At 42.6% G+C, this 22,511-nt stretch overlaps 1 protein-coding gene across 1 annotated transcript in view; it reads left to right on the forward strand.

The window, feature by feature from the left end:
• add2 (adducin 2) overlaps positions 1-22,511 on the forward strand; it is a gene marked incomplete in the record, with an annotated part of 43,039 nt that overhangs the window by 15,019 nt on the left and 5,509 nt on the right. The window contains 11 exon segments of the mRNA NM_001102963.1: positions 6,756-6,976; positions 10,433-10,571; positions 10,815-10,966; positions 13,406-13,486; positions 15,051-15,200; positions 15,724-15,867; positions 17,648-17,746; positions 20,526-20,702; positions 20,974-21,222; positions 21,328-21,451; positions 21,454-21,464. Coding sequence (NP_001096433.1) covers positions 6,794-6,976; positions 10,433-10,571; positions 10,815-10,966; positions 13,406-13,486; positions 15,051-15,200; positions 15,724-15,867; positions 17,648-17,746; positions 20,526-20,702; positions 20,974-21,222; positions 21,328-21,451; positions 21,454-21,464 — 1,509 coding nt within the window.

Here is a 22,511-nt window from a genome sequence, read left to right on the forward strand (position 1 = left end):
AAAGTCCACTGAGCAATATATACATATTATTATTATTATTATTTATATAGCAACATCAGTTCACGTATCAATATATATACTGTATATATATATATATATATATATATATATATATACTTTATTTTATTATTTTTTTTATATATTATATATGAAACACAAAAGACCCATTTACTTACATAGGTAATGAGTTACACCAGAAGAGAACTTCACATAAAAATGCAAGATTTGGTATGCAACTTAGCACCTATGTTATAATACAGGGATCTCCAACCTTTTATGCTCGTGAGCCACATTCAAATGGAAAAAGTGTTGGGGAGCAACACAGGCATGGAAAAAGTTCCTGGGGTGCATATAAGAGCTATAGTTGGCTATTTGGTAGCCCCTATGTGGACTGGAAGCCTATAGAAGGCTCTGTTTGGCATTATACTGGATTTTATGCAACCAAAACTTACCCCCAAGCCAGGAATTCAAAAATGGCAATCTAGTTTGAGGACCCTGGGAGCAACATCCAAGGGGTTAGAGAGCAACATGTTGCTCACAAACCATTGGTTGGGGATCACTGTTATAATATGAGCCTCACTGATTTTTACAGTGAAGTAGGTGAAATAGGATATTAATTAAGTTAGAGAAATGGAGGACTGAGAGGATCATATGGGGAGGTTGAGGCAATTTGGTACAAAGTACCAGAGTATAGTTTTGTTGTCACAACAGAGCTCTGTACGATACTATATAATATACTCTATGCCTGGGGGGCCCCATTCTCCTCAATTTTGAACCTTGCCTAGGCTTGAATTGATAAAGCCCTATAAGCAACAGCTGGAGGGCCACACTGAAGTCTCCTTTCACCAGTGCAGGGCAACAGTACATTATATTTTAATTACACTGAGCACTTTTATTTTTTGGCATTACTGTTCCTTTAAACTGGCTTTGGTTGACTCAGGTACTGTATAGAGTCAAGGCAAATGCACAGAGAGCACATTCATTCAGATGCACCATTATAGGTATGTGCAACACAGGCCATTTCACAGGAACTAAATAATTCACCAGGCTACTTTAGGGGAGTGATGATACACAGAGCATATTTACTCAGATACACAGGGAAAGGGTCCCAGATGCACAGAGGTTGAAACGCCAAGTCTTTGCTAATTCACAAACATATGCATGCTGTGCCCAGTCAGAGGGAAGCAAATGTCCGCAACATAGTTGTACTTTACCACCAGCTTTATAGTATGTATCCATCTCTGGGGTCATGTATCAAGCAGACACAGTGCTAATTTGTACATTTCATTGGCAGCCACTTGTAATGTTGCACCTATGTGGAAGGGTCAAAATGTGGCTGTTAGATATATTAGCGGAAAGGGAGTTTCATGGGTGGATGTTTTCATTCATGGGCAGCATGGGCATGCAGTGACGGTATAGCAACCCTATACAGGGAATATATGTGCATGGCCAGCTTCAAATCGGGCACGACTGCTCTCCCCTTGTGTTATTTGCCCTTCCTACTCCTGCTCATTGTGTCCTGGGTCTACCTTAAGTTATCACACGGCATGCACACGTACCATTGGTGTGTCACTGGACTCCCATAAACTCTGATGACCTGTAGCATCAGCTTATATTGCAGACCAACCTCATTTTCTGCTTATTAATTTGCGACGACCCCTAAGCTTAGCTTCACAACAACTGCTGAGAGCCCACTGAGCATGTGAGTGTCGCAGGCACTTTCCAAGATAGGGAGCTCCTGTTATAACTGTACAGACCTGGATCATTACTGCTATTTAGATGCAGAAAAGTTAGGCTGATGCAGTAAGTTCAGAATATAAAATATGGCATTTTTAGCCATATTCATATTTACGGTTTAGTTCTCCTTTAAGCACTCATAGGCCACTTGGGAGCTGACATGTCGAAAGAGGGAGATGTACTCAGTGCTCCCACGCCTGCTGCTCTTATGGTCCCAAGGGGCCCTAGGCAAGCAGAGCTCACTGCCTGCAGCTGATAAGCACATGTTCCCACCATGCACACAGTATACAGCAGAATCTATATACTAATATTTGTTTGATTTTCTATATCCTATATTTATCTATATCTCTAGTGTCCTAAAATACAACACAATTCCTCAGATGTTAGATGTAGGGGCTTCTTTGGGCATTGTCATGTGCTGAGGCATGCAGTTTCATGACATGGAGCTGCAGTGTTCTGAGACAACTCGTCCTTGCATAGTGTTCTAATGAGTGGGGCAGGGTGAACATGGCAGCCCATCATCACTGAAAGTGCTTGTACCAAAAAGTATCAGTGAAATACAAGAAAATGTCCATTCAGCACACTATGGCTAAACTGCATATTGCCCATATTTGAATTAGTTTTTTGTAAATTATAAATAACAATTTATATACAAACATATTACTATTATTATTAACATTTATTTATAAAGCGCCAACATATTCCGCAGCACTGTACAAATAAAAATAAAAATGAACTATAGCAATAAAATTGTAGCCTAACAGAGCAATAGTTTTTTGGCTGCAGGGGTCAGTGCCCCCTATCTGAAAGCTGCAAATAGTTAAGGTGAACCACCCCTTTAAATGGAAGAACAAATAACTTACTTTGTATTCCCTACTCTCTAATCCATCTGGCCACATGTGCTGTATGAGCTATAATAAAATTTATCTCACCCCTGGAGGAAAGGGTGGGGACACCATGCAGGCTTAGCTGTGGGATGCATTCTGTGATATACAGTCGGGCCTGGACTGGCAATCTGTGCGTTCTGGCAAATGCCAGAGAGGCTGCTGTAAGATGCCATAGACAGTCACTATTTATTGGGCTGGTGGGGGGCTGTTTGGGTCCCTGTGTACTTGAAATGCTTATTTTGAATCCCAGTCCAGGCCAACGTACAGCACTGGGGTCTAGGTGCCTATTTTTTTAATATATATTATTTTTTATTTTATTTATGTAGCCCACTTTATAAATAGATGTGGCACTACCTGCTGATATGTCACTATACTTGGCGCTTTCAGGAGTCCTGAGCCCCGCTTACTTTGGGGAACAGCTATTTCTTTATACTTTGGCGTGCCTCCACCCAGGATAGGGATAGAATGAACTATAACTCCCCTCCTGAGACCTTGATACTGTACTGCAGTGTGGGGACTCCCAGCACTCCTGGCACCTTGCCCCCTCCCTGGGGTAGTTGCTTACCAGGCAGGTGGATCCTCCAGATATGCAGAGACAGGACACTGGATGGATGTTTAACCAGTGGAACTTATTTATTGTACAGATGTATCAGACAGGCAGGTTACACACAGGAGCAATGTTACAGTCAGGGTATACTCCCTCTTCCTTAAGAGACCCTCTCTCCACGAGGTATTAGCAGTACTACACGCCAGATGATTCCCTTTAGGGGTTCCCTCCGGTACTTCTCGCCAGAAGCCCCTCTCTAGGGCACTTCCCGGTACTACACGCCAAGCGGACACCCCCTCAGCAGACCTCACCCCGGTACTTCCACTTAGATACCCCTGGATTAGGCAAATCTCCTACACTTAGCACTTTATACCCTGACTCCAGCTATGAGTGCTGGTGGATCTTAATCCAGTAAATTCTCCTGTAGGGGCCACGCTGCCCAACTAGATAACCTGCCTACCACTCCTAGAGCGGTCTATAACAATCACTCACTGTCTAAAGCTGGCCATACACGTGGCGATCTCACGATGTTTCGTACGACCGTCGGTCGCACGAAACATCGTCAGATCCGCCACACACCATTCAGGGCTGAATCGGCAGGTAAGGAGGTAGAAACAATAGGATTTCTACCTCCTTCTGCCGATTCAGCTCTGAAGGGAGAATTTTGGTCAGGCGCCTTCTATGGCGCCCGATCAAAATTTTCTAACTTGGCCGATCGGCGAGCCGACCGATTTCAGCAGCTTCCTGCGATATCGGTCGGCTCGCTGACATGCCATACACGCACCGATTATCGTACGAAACGAGGTTTCGTACGATAATATCGGTGCGTGTATGGCCACCTTAACTCTGACCTGTTGTTATCCTCTTCTCCAAGAGGGGTCCCAGGCTGAAAGACCTGCAGGCACATGGCTGCACAGCCTTTTATATTACTGTACCACCCTGTGGCCTAACTATTGAACTGCAGGGAAGCTAATCCCCTATTAACTATTTAGGTGCCAACCCACCCAAAAGTGTTGCACTATTAAGTTTCACCCACCCTTGGGGTCTATCCTGGGGGTAACCAACCTAGGGGCCCAATTTTGGAGATCCCTACATTTATATAGTGCTAATATGTTCTGCAGCACTCTACAGAAATGATTCAAATGAATGCTCAATGGAGCTTACAGTCTAAGTTTCCTATCACACTCACTAGGGTTTTATCAGAAATCAGTTAACCTGCCTGTATGTTTTTGAAATGTGGGAAGAAACCAGAAGATAAACACACAAGCACACAAGCACAAGGAGAGCATACAAATTCATTTCGCACAGGGTTGGACCGGGCTGGCGGGACACTGGGAAAAAACCCCAAGGCACTCCGGGGCCCAGGAGGGGGGGGAAGTGTGGGCACTACGGTGGGGTCCCTTGGGGGGGTGGGGGCCTGATTTCGCAGATAGTGCCCTGGTTGGAACTGGTTGGAACTGAACCCAGAAACCTAGCAATGGCAGCAGAACATGTAGCCCTTGTACAAAATGCTATACACATATATATATATGTTTTTTTTTTTTTTCTGCCATTGATTGTTATGGATGCATTTCATGATGCTGACTGGAGTATTTACAATAAATGCTGATGAATACCTGTCAAGACCCATTGGATTTATTGTTTGATACTGTGTAGGATTCCTGTATAAAAGCAAACTACAGTAAATCTGAGCATATTATGCAATTTCTGTAAAACATTATTCAAATGTATGAATGCACATTACTTTGCCAATACCAAACATTTTTGGTTTCTAGATGCTGTTCTAAATATTTTTGGAACAATAACTGAATGACTGATACATCAATGTTGCGCTGTATCTGTAAACTTGTAATGAGTTAAGGAGGGGGATGATCAAATATCGGTTAACAAAGGGGAAGACTGACCTAAAAAAGTTAGACAGCCACTAGCTTAGAGACAGAGAGAGAGGTACCTTGATGTCCTGCTGTGAAGCATGGTACTTTGATGGTTAAAGGGGTGGTTCACCTTCAGGGTAACTTTTAGTATGTTATAGAAGTTTTTTTAATTTTTTTAATTATTTGCCTTCCTCTTCTGACTCTTTGCAGCTTTCAAATGGGGCAGTCAAAAACTATTGCTCTGTGAAGCTACTATTCTATTGTTATTGTTACTTTTTATTACTTTGCCTTAGGCCCTCCTCTATTCATATTCCTGTATGTCTTTTAAATCACTGCCTGGTTGCTAGGTTAAATTGTATCCTAGCAACCAGATGGCCGCTGAAATTCCAAACTGGAGAGCTGCTGAACAAAAAGCTAAATAATTCAATAAACAATGAAGACCAATTGCAAATTGTATCAGAATAGTAGTCTCTACATCATACTAAAAGTTATTGTAAAGGTGAACAACCCCTTCAATAAATGCAACACCCTTACAAAATTTCTGTATGTCTACCTTTCTGTATGAATACCTTATGTCTACCTCTGTGGAAGAGCTAGTGCATAATCCTGCTAGGCCAGAGAGTAGCTATTGCAGAATATCAGTGGGTCAACACAAGCTAGCCATGCTCCCACTAGGTCAGTACATACTTCTGCTGGACTATGGACAAGCTAGTGCACACTCCTTCTAGGTTATACCTGCTGAACCTGTTCTTGAAAAAGGGTAAACCTTTTACCCTAAACCTTTAAGTCCGATGTCTCATGGTTTAGTTGCCCCTGAAACACCAAAGCGATATGAAGAGCTTTCCACTGGTGACTCCTATTCTTGCCAGTGGAAAGACATTTTGGAGCAGTTAGTCACCTGTGCCAGAGATCTATCACAGTTGACTAAACCACTCCATGGGACATCAGCCTTATTAAGGTCCCCATACACGGCGAGATCGCCAAACGACCGGATTTTGTAGGTGGCAATGGGGCAGTCGGTTCGTGGACTGCATCAACGAGCTGATGCGGCCCCCGATCTGACTGGATTTTCTAACCTGGCCGATTGATATCTGGCCAATTTCAGGCCAGATATCGGTCGGCCAGCCCGCTCGTTTCTGCCCCTACACGGGCAGATAAGATGCCGAGTTGGTCCAAGGGACCGATATCGGCAGCTTCTATCAGCCCGTGTATGGGGGCCTTTACTCCTGTCCACTTAAGTGATCATGAATGAATTCAGGAATGCTGTACATACCCCAAACAGTGTTTAATTAGCATTTGAATATTATTAGCACACACATATATATGCTGTATATATAACAAAGCAGATAGGGGAATTCAGTTTTACATAAGATCACCTCGATAATTGACCATAGACATATGAAATACACCATTTTCTTTTGTCAGTCTCCTTCCATTGTTTCCATTGTGCTATTATTTATTATCTATGTGAGAGAAATGACCATACATCTATGATTGTCTCTGAATCCCCTGATACATGTTATATTTCTTATGTAAAAATAGGCAGCTGATGTTTTTTCGTAATATTGTTGAAGTCCATAAACCAGCTAAAAACACTGCCCCATATAGAAATATTTGTCATATTTAGGCTAATCTTAAATAAGTATTAGTCACTGAGTGGTGCTGAGATGATATTCCCCTAACACACTGAATATGATTCTTGACTTTCAGGAGTCAACAAAAGGTGGAGATCATAGTGACCCGCAAAGATGAGCAGTGAGGCCACCCCTGAGGCTGTGTCCTCTCCACCGCCCCAGGAGCAAAAATATTTTGACCGATACACTGAAGACGACCCAGAATATCTGCGAGTCCGAAACATGGCGGCTGATCTCAGGCAAGACTTTAATGTAATGGAGCAGAAGAAGAGAGTGAGCATGATACTGCAGAGTCCAGTAAGTGCTAAACTGGGGACTGGTGATTGGAAAAAATGTTTACACTGTACACAAACACATTATTAAACCCTTACACTACACTACCGCACCATCTACTTGTTCCTTGCCAAAGTGCTTTTCACCATGCACTAGGTCAGTAATGCCTTCAATTTTGATCTTGAGCTTGTAAACAGTAGACAAATACAGCTGAGCTGAGTGCTCGCCAAAAAATCCCTCAATTCCATCAACCATTGTGCAGATTTTGAATAAAATATTAGGGGAGGGGTGGATTATATAATTAGAACAATATGTAGTGGATTTTTGCTCACTGTGTAACATCAATCAATTGTATTTTCCATTCAACTATAGTACCCTTCTGATTATGCTGTCGAAGTGAGAAATCGTGACGGGATTCTCTCACTAATCAAAATACTTTTTTGCCCCCCTGGGGGGGGTGCTTTAAGCAGTGGCAGGGGTCTCAGCCTGAACTCCACTTAGGGTGAAGACGCACACAGAGAGCTACTAGTAGCAGCTATGTTTTTCACAGCTACTAAACTCCAAAAAAATCTCCTGCCATAGACAGTACTGAGAATTGCCTCTGCTAAAACACACGTAGAGACAATTATCAGTAAATGATCAGCATTGTCTATTTTAGTAGCCACAACAAGTAGCTGCTACTAGTAGCTACATGTGTTTTAGCAGAAGCTATTCTCAGTATTCTCACTCTATGGCAGTAATTTTCTGGCATTTAGTAGCTGTAACAAGTAGCTGCTAATAAGTAGCTCTGAGTGTTTTCACCCTTAGGGTGAGAGGTAAGGGGTAAGCCCATTTGCTCTCCTCAGGCCCGGATTTGTGGAGAGGCCACAAAGGCCCGGGCCTAGGGCGGCAGGAATTTAGGGGCGGCATGCTGCCCCGCCGCAACTACATTTTTAAATTTTGCCCCCATACGGAGCAATGGGGACCTCTCCCCACTGCTCCGTATGTCATTTCTGGTTGCGCATGCGCACTCGCTGCCGCGCGGGGGGGGTGGGGGGGTGTTGAGCGTTCGCGCATGCGTGCTCGGGGAAGAGGGGAGGGGCGGCCTAGGGGTGCACGGAGTACAAATCCGGCGCTGGCTCTCCTAGATTCACCAGAAAGCTCAGTTTAAAGGTTATTTGGGATGAGTTTTGCAGGCAAAAACATATTTGCTCCCATAAATACACCTAGGGGCTGATTTACTAATCCACGAACGCCCGAAAAGCGTCCAAATGAGTTTTTTTCGTAATGATCGGTATTTTGCGATTTTTTTCCTCACCGTTGCGACTTTTCCGTAAATTGTTGCAACTTTTTCGTAGCCGTCACAAAAAAATCGCAAAGGTTTGCCCGCCGTTTACTAGCGCTCAATACGAAAAAAGACGCGACAATTCACGCAAGTCGTAACTACTACGAAAAAGTCACGACAATTCACGAAAAAGTCGCGACAATTCACGAAAAAGTTGCGACGGCAACGAAAAACGCAAAAATACGAAAAATTCGCAAAAAAATGTTTGTTTCCAATCCGATTTTTTCCCATTCGGAATTCAGATTCGTGGATTAGTAAATCAGCCCCCTAGGGTCAGATTTAAAACTTGTGTGTCTCTAGGCCGGTCTGTCTCTTCCCTCGCTGCTTCAACCCAACTCGTACCTTCCTCCCCCTTCTGTAGCCTGCACAAACCCCACACCAACCTCCAGCTGTTTAGGACACCGCTACCAGCCACAGAGCCTCTCAAACATAATCTTCTCCACTGGGGAGGGATATTTAAGCGGCTGTCAAAATCTCCCACCCTGTTCCCACTGAATCTACAGGCAGTAGGCAGGGTACCACCCCCAGATCTTCACTGCCCCTAGGCCTTTGTGGCCTGCCCATAAATCATACACCCAAATAAACCAATGATTTCTCATTTCTGTAACCTTGTTAGAAGCTGAACAAAGGCTGTAACTCCAAGCTGTAACTGCATACAATTTCAAGCAGTTTCCAAAATACCCAAGTACCCAAAGAAAGAGTCAAATATTGTCTTATAACTTCACCTTTACAAGAAAGGTTAAGTTAATTTGGAGGACTTATTACAGATGTAGAGAGAAAGGTAAAATAGAAACAAAATGGGACCAGGTTCTAGTATCCCATAGCATTTAGTGATTTTAAAGAAATCTGGTCATTTTGGGTTTGGTTTGCAGACCTGGGCATGCGTTGCACATTTCTAGATGACTCTGTGGACTTAATATCTACTGTGAAAAGTAAATGTATGTCATTTTGTGATGGAATGTTTCCTTTTGTGAATATTTAAGTTCTCAATAGAAGAATGTGATACCTGAGCAGCTTAGACAGTTTTGGTATTTCCAACCTGACATCTTTGTGTTCCCTCTAGGCTGTTATTAACTGTTCTGCTGCCCATAAAGCAGGGAAAATTTGATTCTGTATTTAATATGTGAATTAGTCATTTTACTGGCAGTTCAATAAAGGGTTTGATTTTATGCCATCCCAGTCTTTTGTGCCCCAGGCAAGTGCTAAATATATATATATATGCAATATGAATGTAGTATTTTATTATGTGCGACCTTGGGCTCATTGCTTCTGCCAGGGAACAAATGTATTTTCAGTTTGCAGAAGTTTCAAAGCATTCATTCTCTCCAACGCCTCTCTTCCCTGTCCATGAATTATAGTTTGCTCCTATGCTTTCATAAAATGATTGCTGAATTTTAATGCATAATTTATTGCATAGATGCAATGAAATGTGATCTGCACAAATCCATGGTTTCCACTCATCCATAATTGGCCTTGACTTCTTGATGCTGAAGGCATAAAATGGTCTCTGGAGGATCTCCTCTTAAATAAAGCAACCACTCCTTTAGATAGTAAAGGCACATTCTGTCCAGCTCTGCTAAAGTATATATTAGTTCTGCCTTGCTGAGACCAGTTATCTTGGGGTTTTAGCAGTTCTTTCCATCCATTCAGCTATGTCCTGCATGTTTGGCCTCTTGGTCAAGTCAATCATGCCCATTACATTGAGTACTGTTCTATGTGTACAACTATAAAACAAAAATATCTGGTTTTATTAAAGATTTCCAGAACAATCTGGGTCTATAAATCACCTTCAACCTACTACAGATACAGCATGGATTAAGCTCTTCTTGGAGGCCAGACCCAGACTGGCAATCTGTGGATTCTGGCTAATGCCATTGGGGCTGCTGTAAGTTGCCATAGACAGTCACTATTGGCTGGGCTGTTTGGGCCTCTACATTTGCACTCTAGCTCTATAATGTAATAAAATTTACTATATGGTCTAGTAACATAACAACCAATCAGCCATACTGGCCACGTGTTTATGAGAAAATATCTTGGGATTCTTGGGATTTATTGGGATTCTATGGGTTACTAGACCTGGTTCAAATGTCTCTATTATATTACGCCATAGGATACAATAAAGAAAAAATACTATAAGGTCTTTCTTTATGTCTCAGTCTTTCAGGGAAGAGCTGGAGAGTCTCATCCAGGAACAGATGAAGAAGGGAAACAACTCCTCTAATATCTGGGCTCTCAGGCAAATTGCAGACTTCATGGCCAGCACTGCTCCATCCGTCTTCCCAACCTGTCCCGTCAGTAGGTGCCTTTTGCTAATAGTTGGCCAAGAAAACTTGTAATTGAGATTCTCCATTTTAAAAGATAAGCATAATGTTCAGTCTTAGGGGTAGATATTGATACACTGTGCTTTGTATCTAATTCTCTATAGTTTTAGTCTAATAACATTCTGTCACTCTTGTGTGTATATTGGTGGGGAGAATAAGTGAGATGGCCTCAACGGGAATGAAACAAAAAACAGTAAGTAACCAAACTTCTTTTTAGGCTCCTCCATGGTGTTGCCGATCAACGATATTCACTGCAATGACCCCATCCCTCTGGCAAAAGGCGAGCGGCTTATGAGATGCAAACTCGCCAGTGTCTACAGACTTATGGACCTTTATGGCTGGGCTCAGCTTAGTGGTACCTTTGCCTCGGTGCGTACTGTTTACATTGATCTTTCTTAACAGCAATATGATGCCAGTCTGATGGACTATAAAGATATGTGACATGAGTGTCTTCAATGATCCATTTGTTATCTCTCTAAGAGCAAAAGTCCCATCTAACACTATAGATAAGTTTGCTTAGGCTTTTATGTTAGAAAGTAGTATAAACATGCAGACCCTTTGCTTAGTACGGCAGTAATGGGAAAGTCTGTCTGATCATAGCAATCTGCTGATTATTGGCATATAGCTAGCAATGCAGACATTTCATCCTGGGATATGATATTCGTTACTGGCACATCTCCAGTAGGGAGCAGCAGTAATTTAGTGCAGTTTTATACACTGGGAGTACTGGAGGAACCCTAATAGGGTGGTTTCATTGGATATTGTGAATAATTGTTATTTTATACTTTATTTAAAAAGCTCTGTGATGGAAGGGTTAAACTTGATAGACTTTGGTTTTTTTTCCAACCCAAATTAACTATGTAACTATATCACAGAGTGGTGTGTCTCTTCAATGGGCATAACTGTAGACCAGTGCTGTCCAAGTTTTGTGGTACTGAGGGCTGGAATTGTTATGGCAAAACCTATGTTTATCACAAACAAACCTTAATAAGTCATAACAGGATTCTGGGAAGAAATTCCTTAAGGCTCCTAGAAAAGTCCCATTTACATGGGTTTATCCTATAGGCTACAGCTCACCCACTGAGTTTAAAGCAGAAGCCAGGACAATAGCTGATCAGATTCCCAACTACAGACCGGTTTCGCCCTTTCTGGGGCTCATCAGTGTAGCGCAGGGTTTTCTGATCAGCTTAGGTAGAGCCTGGAGTGGGTATTCCCGAACAAACTAAAAGGTTTGAGGAGACCACCTCATACGTATGCAAATAAGTCATAACAGGATTCTGGGAAGAAATTCCTTAAGGCTCCTAGAAAAGTCCCATTTACATGGGTTTATCCTACAGGCTAAAGCTCACCCACTGGGTTTAAAGCAGAAGCCAGGATAATAGCTGATCAGATTCCAACTACAGACCTTAACAAACCTATGTTATCACAAGAGCGTTTAAGACCATACCCACATCAATGGTGGTAGTGCAGCAAAAACCCTTAATTCCATATGGCTCATCCCCCCTGTGGGTAGCACAGCAACCCCCAGCACATAATAACACACCTAAGGGACCTCCTAACAACTATTTCCAACAGAGGCAGCATAGGGCAGGCAGAGTATGGCACACACAGGCAGCATAGGGCAGGCAGAGTATGGCACACACAGGCAGCATAGGGCAGGGAGAGTATGGCACACACAGGCAGCATAGGGCAGGCAGAGTATGGCACACACAGGCAGCATAGGGCAGGCAGAGTATGGCACACATAGGCAGCATAGGGCAGGTAGAGTATGGCACACACAGGCAGCATAGGTCAGGCAGAGTATGGCACACACAGGCAGCATAGGGCAGGCAGAGTATGGCACACACAGGCAGCATAGGGCAGGCAGAGTATGGCACACACAGGCAGCATAGGGCAGGCAGAGTATGGCACACACAGGCAACATACGGTAGACAGAGTATGGCACATACAGGCAGCTTAGGGCAGGCAGAGTATGGCACACACAGACAGGGTAGAGCAGGGTAGACAGAGCAGGGAAGGAGACAGGGAAACCTATCCTGAATACACAAGTAACTGATCATGACCACTCCAAAATGAACAGTTTGAACTGCAGTACATACAGTGACACAATGCCAGTGCTGCTCCTATAGTCAGTCTGAGGTGTGACCAGTTGAATAGTGCAGATGTCTACAGTCTGAAGTGTGAACAATGCAGGGTCTTAAAGCCCGCCAGTTGGACAGTTCTGCTACACAGGATGTAGACCATGTGACCACTGCAGGGCCCAGTGGTAACTAACTGATAAACAGTTTCAATGCCTTAGTCCCAAAGTTTAGAAGGCCCCCAAAAATGTTTGCTTTCGGGCCCATTAATTTCTAGTTACCCCATTGCTGTTATATAGGCACAAGATATTACTCAATAAACACCACAATGCTTCTGGTCTTTTAGGGCATATGCCACTTTCAGGCATAGGACACAGCCCATTGGTCAAATATAACACATTCTAGACTGTTGTTGTAAAATATTTAGGGGGTAATGTAATAAACGGCACTAAGTTTGCCCAGAAGCAGAAACCCATAACAACCAATCAGCAGGTAGAATTTACTGGTCACCTGTTTAAAGGCAAACTTCTTATTGGTTGATATGGGTTACTGGTACTGGGCAAACATAGCACCTTTTATTACATATGGTGGATACTTTCATATTGTTTTAAAGTATTGGTTGCCCATCATTCTCTTCGTGGTTCATAGTATAACTGAATCAGTAAAGGCAAAACCCTGGACAGGAGGAACAGCTCATATAAACAACTGTTTCTTTTGCTTTTGCTTCCAGATAAGAGTGAATAAAGAACAAGACCACTTCTTAATCAGCCCACGTGGAATATCCTGTAATGAGGTGACGGCATCAAGTCTGGTAAGTTCCCACAATCTCCTCTCGCTACTTAAAGGGGCAGTGTACACCTTTGCTAAAAATTAGTTCACTAAATAGACTTGTGTTGAAATTACAGTCTGCCTATTGTTTTAATCTTTAAAAAATCCATATTTTCCTGTTTTTTTGCCATTATAAAAACCAGTTAAAAAGTTAGTAAAGTTAGTCTGTGTTCACTGAACTAACTTTCCCCTTCCTACCTTTAATCAAGCAAACCTCTCCTTTCTCTAAGCAGTGGCCTTTGAGCAATTCATTATCGGGGCTTTCTCAGTGGACTGGTAATTAGTTTTATCAGCTCCTTTGAAAACCAGAAGTGACAGGAAGTGCTAAAATGCAATTCCATTTACGTTCTTATTTAGTGACAGAAATAACAGAAACCATAGATATTTATATATTAAAACTACAGGCAAAAAGTATGTTCCGCTCAAGCAATTTTCATTGAGACTTAAAACACATGCACACCAAACATGATGTATAATATATCCTCATATTTGTCTGATGTTAGAAATGTAAAGAGAGAGATACACAGAGAGAGAAGCATACTGCAAGCTGGTGTATTAGTATTAACAGAAGTGCCACATAGCAGCAATGCTTCTGGTTAGCAGCCGTGAGGTGTCGTAAGAATGCCCGTAACTCAGGTGGCACTTGTGCCGGGCAATCACTTGGCAAATAGTCACGTCATGTATAAAGATAAATGAATATGTCTGTCCTCTGAAAACGTATTTTTATTTTTTATTTCTAAATGACACTGTTTACATATCAAATAATTCACTCTACCATTTAAAATTCTATTCTTGAACCAACAAATGTATTTTTTTAGCTGTAATATTGGTGTGTAGGCGCCATCTCAGTGCATTGTGCCTGAGTCTGAGCTTTCAGAAGGAGCTTTCAGGTAACCTATTGTTTCTCCTACTCCCATGTAACTGGAGGAGTCCCAAGCCAGACTTAGATTTCTTACTATTGAGTGCTATTCTGATATATACTGGGAGCTGCTTCCCATTGTTCTGCTGATTGGCTGCTGGGAGGGGGGAGATATCACTCCAACTTGCAGCTCAGCAGTAAAGTGCGACTGAAGTTTATCAGAGCACAAGTCACATGTCTGGGCACCCTGGGAAATGAAGAATATGGCTAGTCCTATGTGAAATGTCAAAATTAAATATAAAAAATCTGTTTGCACTTTTAAAAAAAAAAATGCAGGATTCTGCTACAGAAGCTCTATTAACTGATGTGTTTTAAAAGAAACATGTTTTCCAATTACAGTATTCCTTTAATTGTACCCCCTGCATCAGTGACCAACCAGTTCCTCCCCATTAAACAACATGGGAGGTAATATGCTCTTGTAGCAGAGCCCTAGTGCCTTCTGAAACAGAAAACATCATTCTGCTCACAGATAGGGTTGCCACCTGGCCGGTAAAAATGATGCTTGATGCCAATGTTATTAATAGGAAAAAAAGGCAGAAATATAGGAAGGCTTGTATTTTTTTTCCAGAAAGGTGGCAACCCTACTTACAGATCTATCATAACCAGGCTTGTTCAATGTCACCCACAGGTGAAGGTTAACATTCTGGGGGAGACGGTGGAACTGGGAAGTACCAGCTTTGAGGTTGCCTCTTGTGACTTTAGCCTGCACTCAGCCATCTATTCTGCACGACCTGACGTGAGGTGCATCATCCAGTTACACACAGCAGCCGCTACAGCTGTAAGTATGGTGTCCCCAGAGGCCATACTCTGACCATGATGGCGCTCCATAGAACTAATAGTAAGGGAGACCCAGTGTGCATGGATGGAAGTGTTGGATATTATTAGTAAGATATAAAAAAATGTGGTGAGAGAAGCACAGTGTGTGGGTGGAATGACAGGGAATGACAAAACAAATCTTCAGAGTATGGATGAACCATCTGCAGTCTTCCAGGTGCTTATTGGTCTACAACTCCCCGCATCTCCCCCAAAAGCCTTCAGTGACATTCTGTGAGCTGAGAAAAAGCAAAGTCTGGGGGACTGCAGGTGGCCCCTTCTTCAAAACAAACCATAGGCTTTTCCTAAAAGCACTGAAGTGAATTATCACTGATATGGATTATAGCACCATGGCATTCTGGGAGAGTTGTCTAGAAATACACCCCAAAATGTGCCCGTGTTTTTAAAATATATTTGTGAAAATGGGCGATGCCACATTTATACGCTAACTAGTTACACCACAAGAAAGTATTCTGTCTGTTTTATAGGTATCAGCAATGAAATGTGGCCTCTTACCTATTTCCCATGATGCCTTGCTAGCGGGGGAGGTGATGTACTATGAATACAGTGGAGACATGGAGGCAGAAGATGACAGAATTGAACTTCAGAAGTGTTTGGGACCCACATGCAAGGTAGATATACAACAGGTGTTGGTTTCTCACAAAATGTCCCTTATTTACTATGACTGGAAATTCTTGTCTCCAAATCTTTGTCTGATTTGGTGGAACAAATTGGGATTATTCATTCAGTCACCAGCTACGGACCACATGCATTGCTCAGCGCGGCCCTTGGACAATGAGATACGTTTAGGGCCCCATCAATGAACAGCAGGCGGATATGAATTTGGCTGATCTTATTGTTCAGTTCTCAGGCCAGTAAGGGCAATAGCCAATTCATTTCAGAGAGGCCAAGTTGGCAATAAGGTTCCCACCTGCTACAGTAGCCAGTGAGACACATATGCCAACAATGTAAATATAGCCAGGTCTGGACTGGAAGTCAAAATAGACCCTCGCAATTCAAGTGCACAAAGGTCCAAACAGCCCAATAAATAGTGACTGTGGCATCTCACAGCAGCCCCTCTGGCATTTGCCAAAATCCACAGATTGTCAGTCCGGGCTTGAATATAGTCTTTCCTATTGTTCCACCTACAGCCAGCCCAGTCATGCCCTGATCTGCCCAGCCATGCCCCTGGTCCACTCAATTACTCCCCCAATCCAATCCACTTAACTCCCATACCAGACTGCTACCCATGATCCACTCAATACCCACTCCATGATGACACTACCACGCTCACTAAAATTGGTTGCTTTAAGACAGGGATCCTTAACCTTTTTTACTCATGAGCCACACTCAGATGTAAAAAGTGTTGGTGGAGCCACACAAGCATGAAAAATGTTCTTTGGGGATGCCAAATAAGGGCTGTGATTGGCTATTTGGTAGCCCCATGTGGACTGCTAGGCTACAGGAGGCTCTGCTTGGAGTAAAACTGTATTTCTGCATTTCCAAAACTTGCCTCCAAGCCAGAGATTTAAAAATGGGCACCTACTTTGAAGCCACTGGGAGCAACACCCAAGGGGGTGGGGAGCAACATGTTACCCCCGAGCCACTGGTTGGGGATCACTGCTTTAGGCAAATGCATTGGTGTAATCAGTGTAAATCAGCCTCTCTGTACCACAGGGTGACTAGGAGAGACAATGTGGGGTAACCAAATATAGCGAGCTAGACACATGCTACGTAGATTTTTCCCATTAGCAAATATCGAGGACAATAGTAGAATTTGTACTAGAGAAAGGGGGGTGGCTTCCCCCGAAACATCATGCATTCATTGGCTACACTCTGATCATCATTTTAAACACAAGCACAGTGTCCCTCTAACTGCTTGCTACAGGGAATGCGCCCATTGCTGTAATCTGTGTGGATCAGTGGGATTCAGCCTGTCAGGCAGTATTATGCTGAGGGATGGATTTCCATGGGCAGAGGGTAGCTCTTTGTTCCACACTTTCAACTTTCCTCCCCTCCCATGTAAACCAGGATACCAATCCATCCACTGTACTGTGTCTGATGCCCCGCTCTGCATAGTTATAGCATTTTCCTTTTAGTAAGAATAAATCTTTTATCAAAATCTAATAAAGTAATAGGTGCCCGTATCCAGAACATACCAAGTGCCAAGCATGCCAAATGACAGATTCCATCTCTGTACACTGAAATTACAAATCAAAGCATGCCTTCTATAAGAACATAGTGCTGCAATCCCCAGGAATATTGCTTAATACGGTAACTCCAAGGCTGGAAATGGAGCAATTAGATTAAGTTGATTCCCTGATGTTTCTACGCTGAGCATCTGTTGGCTCATCTGTATGCAAAATACCAGAGCTGGATGTTGTACTTATCTATTCATCTTTAACCCCACAGATCCTCATTCTGCAGAACCACGGGGTCGTTGCACTGGGGGAAACCGTGGAAGAGGCTTTCTATAAAATCTTCCACCTGCAGGCAGCCTGTGAAATCCAGGTAATGGGAGTCACTGTTCTTGGATCAAAACCATAACTTCTAACTTGTTTTGTTTGTTTTTTTAGCTAATGACAATTATTTGATTGCTCCTTACATTTTTTATATCGTACATGTTCCCAATTAGATTATCAATACAGATGCAACTCTCCAAATGATTTTATGGCCCCCAATCTGCTCAAGGGCTCCATATGCTTTATTGTATGATATCATGAAAGGTATGGGGGGGGGTTCTGGCACCCCCAGTGACTGTTACACTTACCTGATACCCCGGGCTGATGCCCCTGTCAGCAGAAAACTGCACAGGCCTGGGGTACATGCATGCAAGCAATCCTCTTCCTCCTGTCTTCTTTCTTCACAATTCCAGAGCCAATGCATGTGCAGTAGAGTGAAAGACAGCTTTTTTGTTAAAGTTCAGCTTTTCTTCACTCTACTGCACATGTGCAAGCAGCGCAAAGACAGAAGAAGGAGAAGGATTACTGGCTCCCAGGTACCCCAGCCCCAGGGCATCAGGTAAGTCATTACAATCACTGGGGGGTACCTAACTTTTGCCCCCCCCCCCAGTGCTCATACCTTTCTTCCCCTTTAATATAATCTGGCCCTTGAAGGTGCTATATGAGAATTAATTGTCCCACTACATTTAATGAGTTTTTTAGCACTGGTCAACAGGAGTGCAACCAACTGATAAAGTACTGGCAATTATATGCTAACCAAAAGTAGCTACAGATTACATCTGATGCAGTATTAGGTTACCAAGGAACCCCTATTGCTGTATACAAATAGGTTTTATGGTTTACTTTCTGGAGGGTGAAAAGCACCTTTTTTCACTTTTCATCTTGCCCAATTCCTACCCACCTCCCCACTGAAGTTGCACCTATGTTCACAGCTGTTTGTTCTCGCAGAATGGAGTGCATAACATTGCACCTTTCTCAGTATGCAGTTGTGCTTGTGCCTGGCAGTGCAGGACTGGCAATCTGTGGATTCAGGCAAATACCAGAGGGGCTGCTGTAAAGTGCCATAGACAGTCACTATTTATTGGGCTGGTGGGGGGCTTTTGGGGACTCTGTGTTCATGAAATGCCAGGGCCTATTTGGAATCCCAGTGCACCAGAATGGTGTCACTTTTACCAGATATAGGTTTCTCCTGGAACTCCCCTAACCTAAGGACATGCAAAGCAGAAGTGCTGAGAAATCCCTAAAAGAGTAGGCAAGCAGAATAGGTACATGTCTAGCACCCACCACTGCACCCTAGGCATTTGCCCCTTCTGCCTACCCCTATTCCAGCCCTGGCTTAGGGCATTAGGTACAGGGTTCCCCTGCATAGATTTATATAGTATATTCAAATCCCAATTCCCAACGCAATTCCCATTCATATGTATAAAAGCAAAAGAGTATAAATGTCTTTCCAAACAATAAAACAATTAATGTTTACTTAAAGAGAAATATATACCCTGTCTATAATATGATTGTGGAAGAGAATAGCAGGAGCACCCCTATGTGAACACTGGCTGTTCCAGTTCTGGTGCCTGTATGTTTGTAGGGCCGGAATAATGTTTTTGTCTCCCATTAGCAATTTTGGGAGATTATAGGCTTCTCTGTAGATTGCAAATATGTAATATAATATGTAAAATATGCAGAAACTGAATCTTCTGTGCCAGATATACAATAAAGGAAAAACAAATAAAAACTAATCTCTACATGGCACATTTACACTTTACAGGAATTGCCATAATCACCATTAGTAAAACATGCCTTCTACCTACATAAACAGAGAAGTGGTTTATGGTTCAGGCCATTCCAAGAAAAAAGACACAGGATAAAAAAAAGTATGCATTATTATGTATGTAATTTATACTACATTCGGTGCTATAGCTCCCAAGTAGGCCGGAATTTGTTGCCCACAATAAGGGGTACATAAACAATCTGCAGGATGACAGAAAATATCATTCTGTAACCATGGCAACTGCCAGTGAGGGGCTTGTGTTCATCACCCCACCATGTGTTGCCAAATCACAAGTGGTAAAGAAAACGCTCCCTCAGTAAATGACTAAGGACAGGAAAGGTGTGGCACCACAGCATGACCTACTGGCCAGAAACTGGTAATGCGGGGGGGAAGATTAAACAGGCTGAGGAACGATTAGAGCTACTAGAATAACAAGACTAAAATTAATTTAATTATGAAATCAAAGGGAGAAACTTGTTAGAACCAGAACACAAGTGGCATCAGATAAAACACTGTAATTTTGAAAATCCATTGCCTAGCATTTAACTCTTTCTATACATGACCCTACACCACTGGCTGATTTATCAACTAAAGCCTAAATTACACCACAGCAATCACTCATAGGAACCAACCAGATATTTCCTTTCATTTCCTCATTCCTATCCCCCTTTTATGTTTTGCTGAACTCCACATGCTTCTTACATAGACTCAAATAAAGAGGCGCAGTACCAAAGGGGAATTCCATGGGCAAATTACCCCCGCCAGCCTACACTTCAAATATGAAATGCCTGGTTAGAGAGCACTGCTCTGAGTGTAGGCAAGACTTTTCAAAGGCTAATGCTATAATCCATCCCCTGTTATTACAGGACATATGTTTGAACTGATGCAGTCCTATAATATTACTTGGGCTAATGGCAGAGGCATTATCGGCAGGTACTGAATCCATCATGTGAACCCAACCCTCTTTCATTGGTACTGGCATATTATTGCAGACAATATGTACAATGCCACTTTGACTGATCCTTGTTTTATTTGTGTTTTTGTCTGATTCATGTTTCAGGTGTCCGCTGTGCCCAGTGCTGGGGGCCCGGATAATCTTATCCTGCTGGACAGGGAGAAATATCGTCCCCATGAAGTGGGAACAGTGGGCTGGGCTGGGAGCAAGTTTGGGCCAATGCAGAAGAGCAGGCTGGGGGAACATGAGTTTGAGGCACTAATGAGAATGATGGATAATTTGGTAAGTGTGTAGAACATTTAGGACAGGTAAGGGGGATAGTTCTGCTGTAAATGTTGCCTGAGGCACCCCAGAATTGGACATGTAACATCACATTATAAATTGTGAAACATTATAACATAATTTTCTGTGCAGTGAAGGTGGCATTACTCCTTTATAACTTTGAGTAATGTATGTTTTTTCTTTTAGTTTTTGTTCATTCTCTATTAATCAAACCTATGTGTTTTTATCCTTGAATATTCACTTCAGATTGTGTTGCTTTGCTTTTCTGTAGGGTTACAGAACAGGTTACTCCTACCGCCACCCGTTTGTTCAGGAAAAGACAAGGCACAAGAGCGAAGTGGAGATCCCAGCCACAGTAACTGCTTTCCTTTTTGAGGAGGAAGGCGTCCCCATCTCCACCCTGCGGCAGCATGCCCAGAAGCAGCAGAAGGAAAAGACCCGTTGGCTGAACACGCCAAACACTTACCTTCGGGTCAATGTGGCTGAGGACAATGTGGGCAGCCCTAGAAGCAAGACCACGGTAAGGAAATATGTCAATTGGGTCAGAGCCTTCCCATTCTGGTACATCATTTTGAAATATTTAAATATTTTACGTTGCTTATCTTGCTTTATGCCCTTTCTACAGTGGCTCAAAGCAGATGAGGTGGTTAAACCCAGCAGTGGAATAGCCATCCGCATTGAGAACTCAAATCAGTTTGTGCCACTTTTCACTGACCCAAGAGAAGTCTTGGAGACAAGGAATAAGGTAGGAAATAAAGTTTTCTGTGTTACATTCAAGATTCAAGATTCAAAAAACTTTATTAATCCCAAAGGGAAATTGTTTATGCTTGGTTACAGGTGCTCCCAATTACCAAAGATATATAAATTTAAACAAACCCTTCCAAAAACATATTACACAGTCAATAAATACCTAAAAACCTTCATAAAACAATAAATACCAACCTACAAACAACCACTTATGGGTATTATATATGTGTATGAAATACAGAGAGAGAGGAATTATAAATTTGTATAGCCGTAGGGAGAAAAGATCTCCTATGTCGCTCTGTAGAGCACCTAAAAGTAATTAGTCTCTGGCTAAAACTACTCTTCTGCTCAGCAAAAACACTATATAGCGGGTGAGAGGGATTATTCACAATGGATTGTACTTTACATAAAATCCTTCTCTTAGCTATTGCATCCACCGAGTCAAGCTCCATGCCTAGCACAGATCCGGCCTTTTTAATAAGCTTATCCAGTTTGTTCTTGTCCGATACCTTAATATTACCACCCCAACAGACCACCGCGTAAAAAATGACACTCGCCACAACGGTTTCATAAAACATCCGTAGCATAATGCTACAGACGTTAAAGGACCTGAGCCTCCGCAAAAAATACAACCGACTCTGTCCTTTTTTATAAAGTGCCATTGTATTAAGTGACCAATCAAGTTTACTGTCCAAGTGGACTCCCAGATATTTATAATCAGAAACCATATCCACTATTTCCCCCTTAACAGATATAGGAGTCACATGAATCTTGCTTCTCCCAAAATCTACAACCATCTCCCTGGTTTTACTGATGTTCAGTTGTAAGTAATTACACTCACACCAAGAAACAAAGTCATCCACAACAGACTGGTACTCAGAGGTATCACCCTCCTTTATACACCCAACAACCACAGAGTCATCAGAAAACTTCTGCAGATGGCATGACTCCGAGTTATATCTAAAGTCGGATGTATAAAGTGTAAAAAGAAACGGAGACAGTACGGTCCCCTGGGGAACTCCCGTACTACAGATCAGGGTCTCAGACACACAGTTCTGTAGT

This window comes from Xenopus tropicalis, chromosome 3 (genome assembly GCF_000004195.4).
Source record: "Xenopus tropicalis strain Nigerian chromosome 3, UCB_Xtro_10.0, whole genome shotgun sequence".
In the NCBI taxonomy this organism is placed as follows: Eukaryota; Metazoa; Chordata; class Amphibia; order Anura; family Pipidae; genus Xenopus; species Xenopus tropicalis.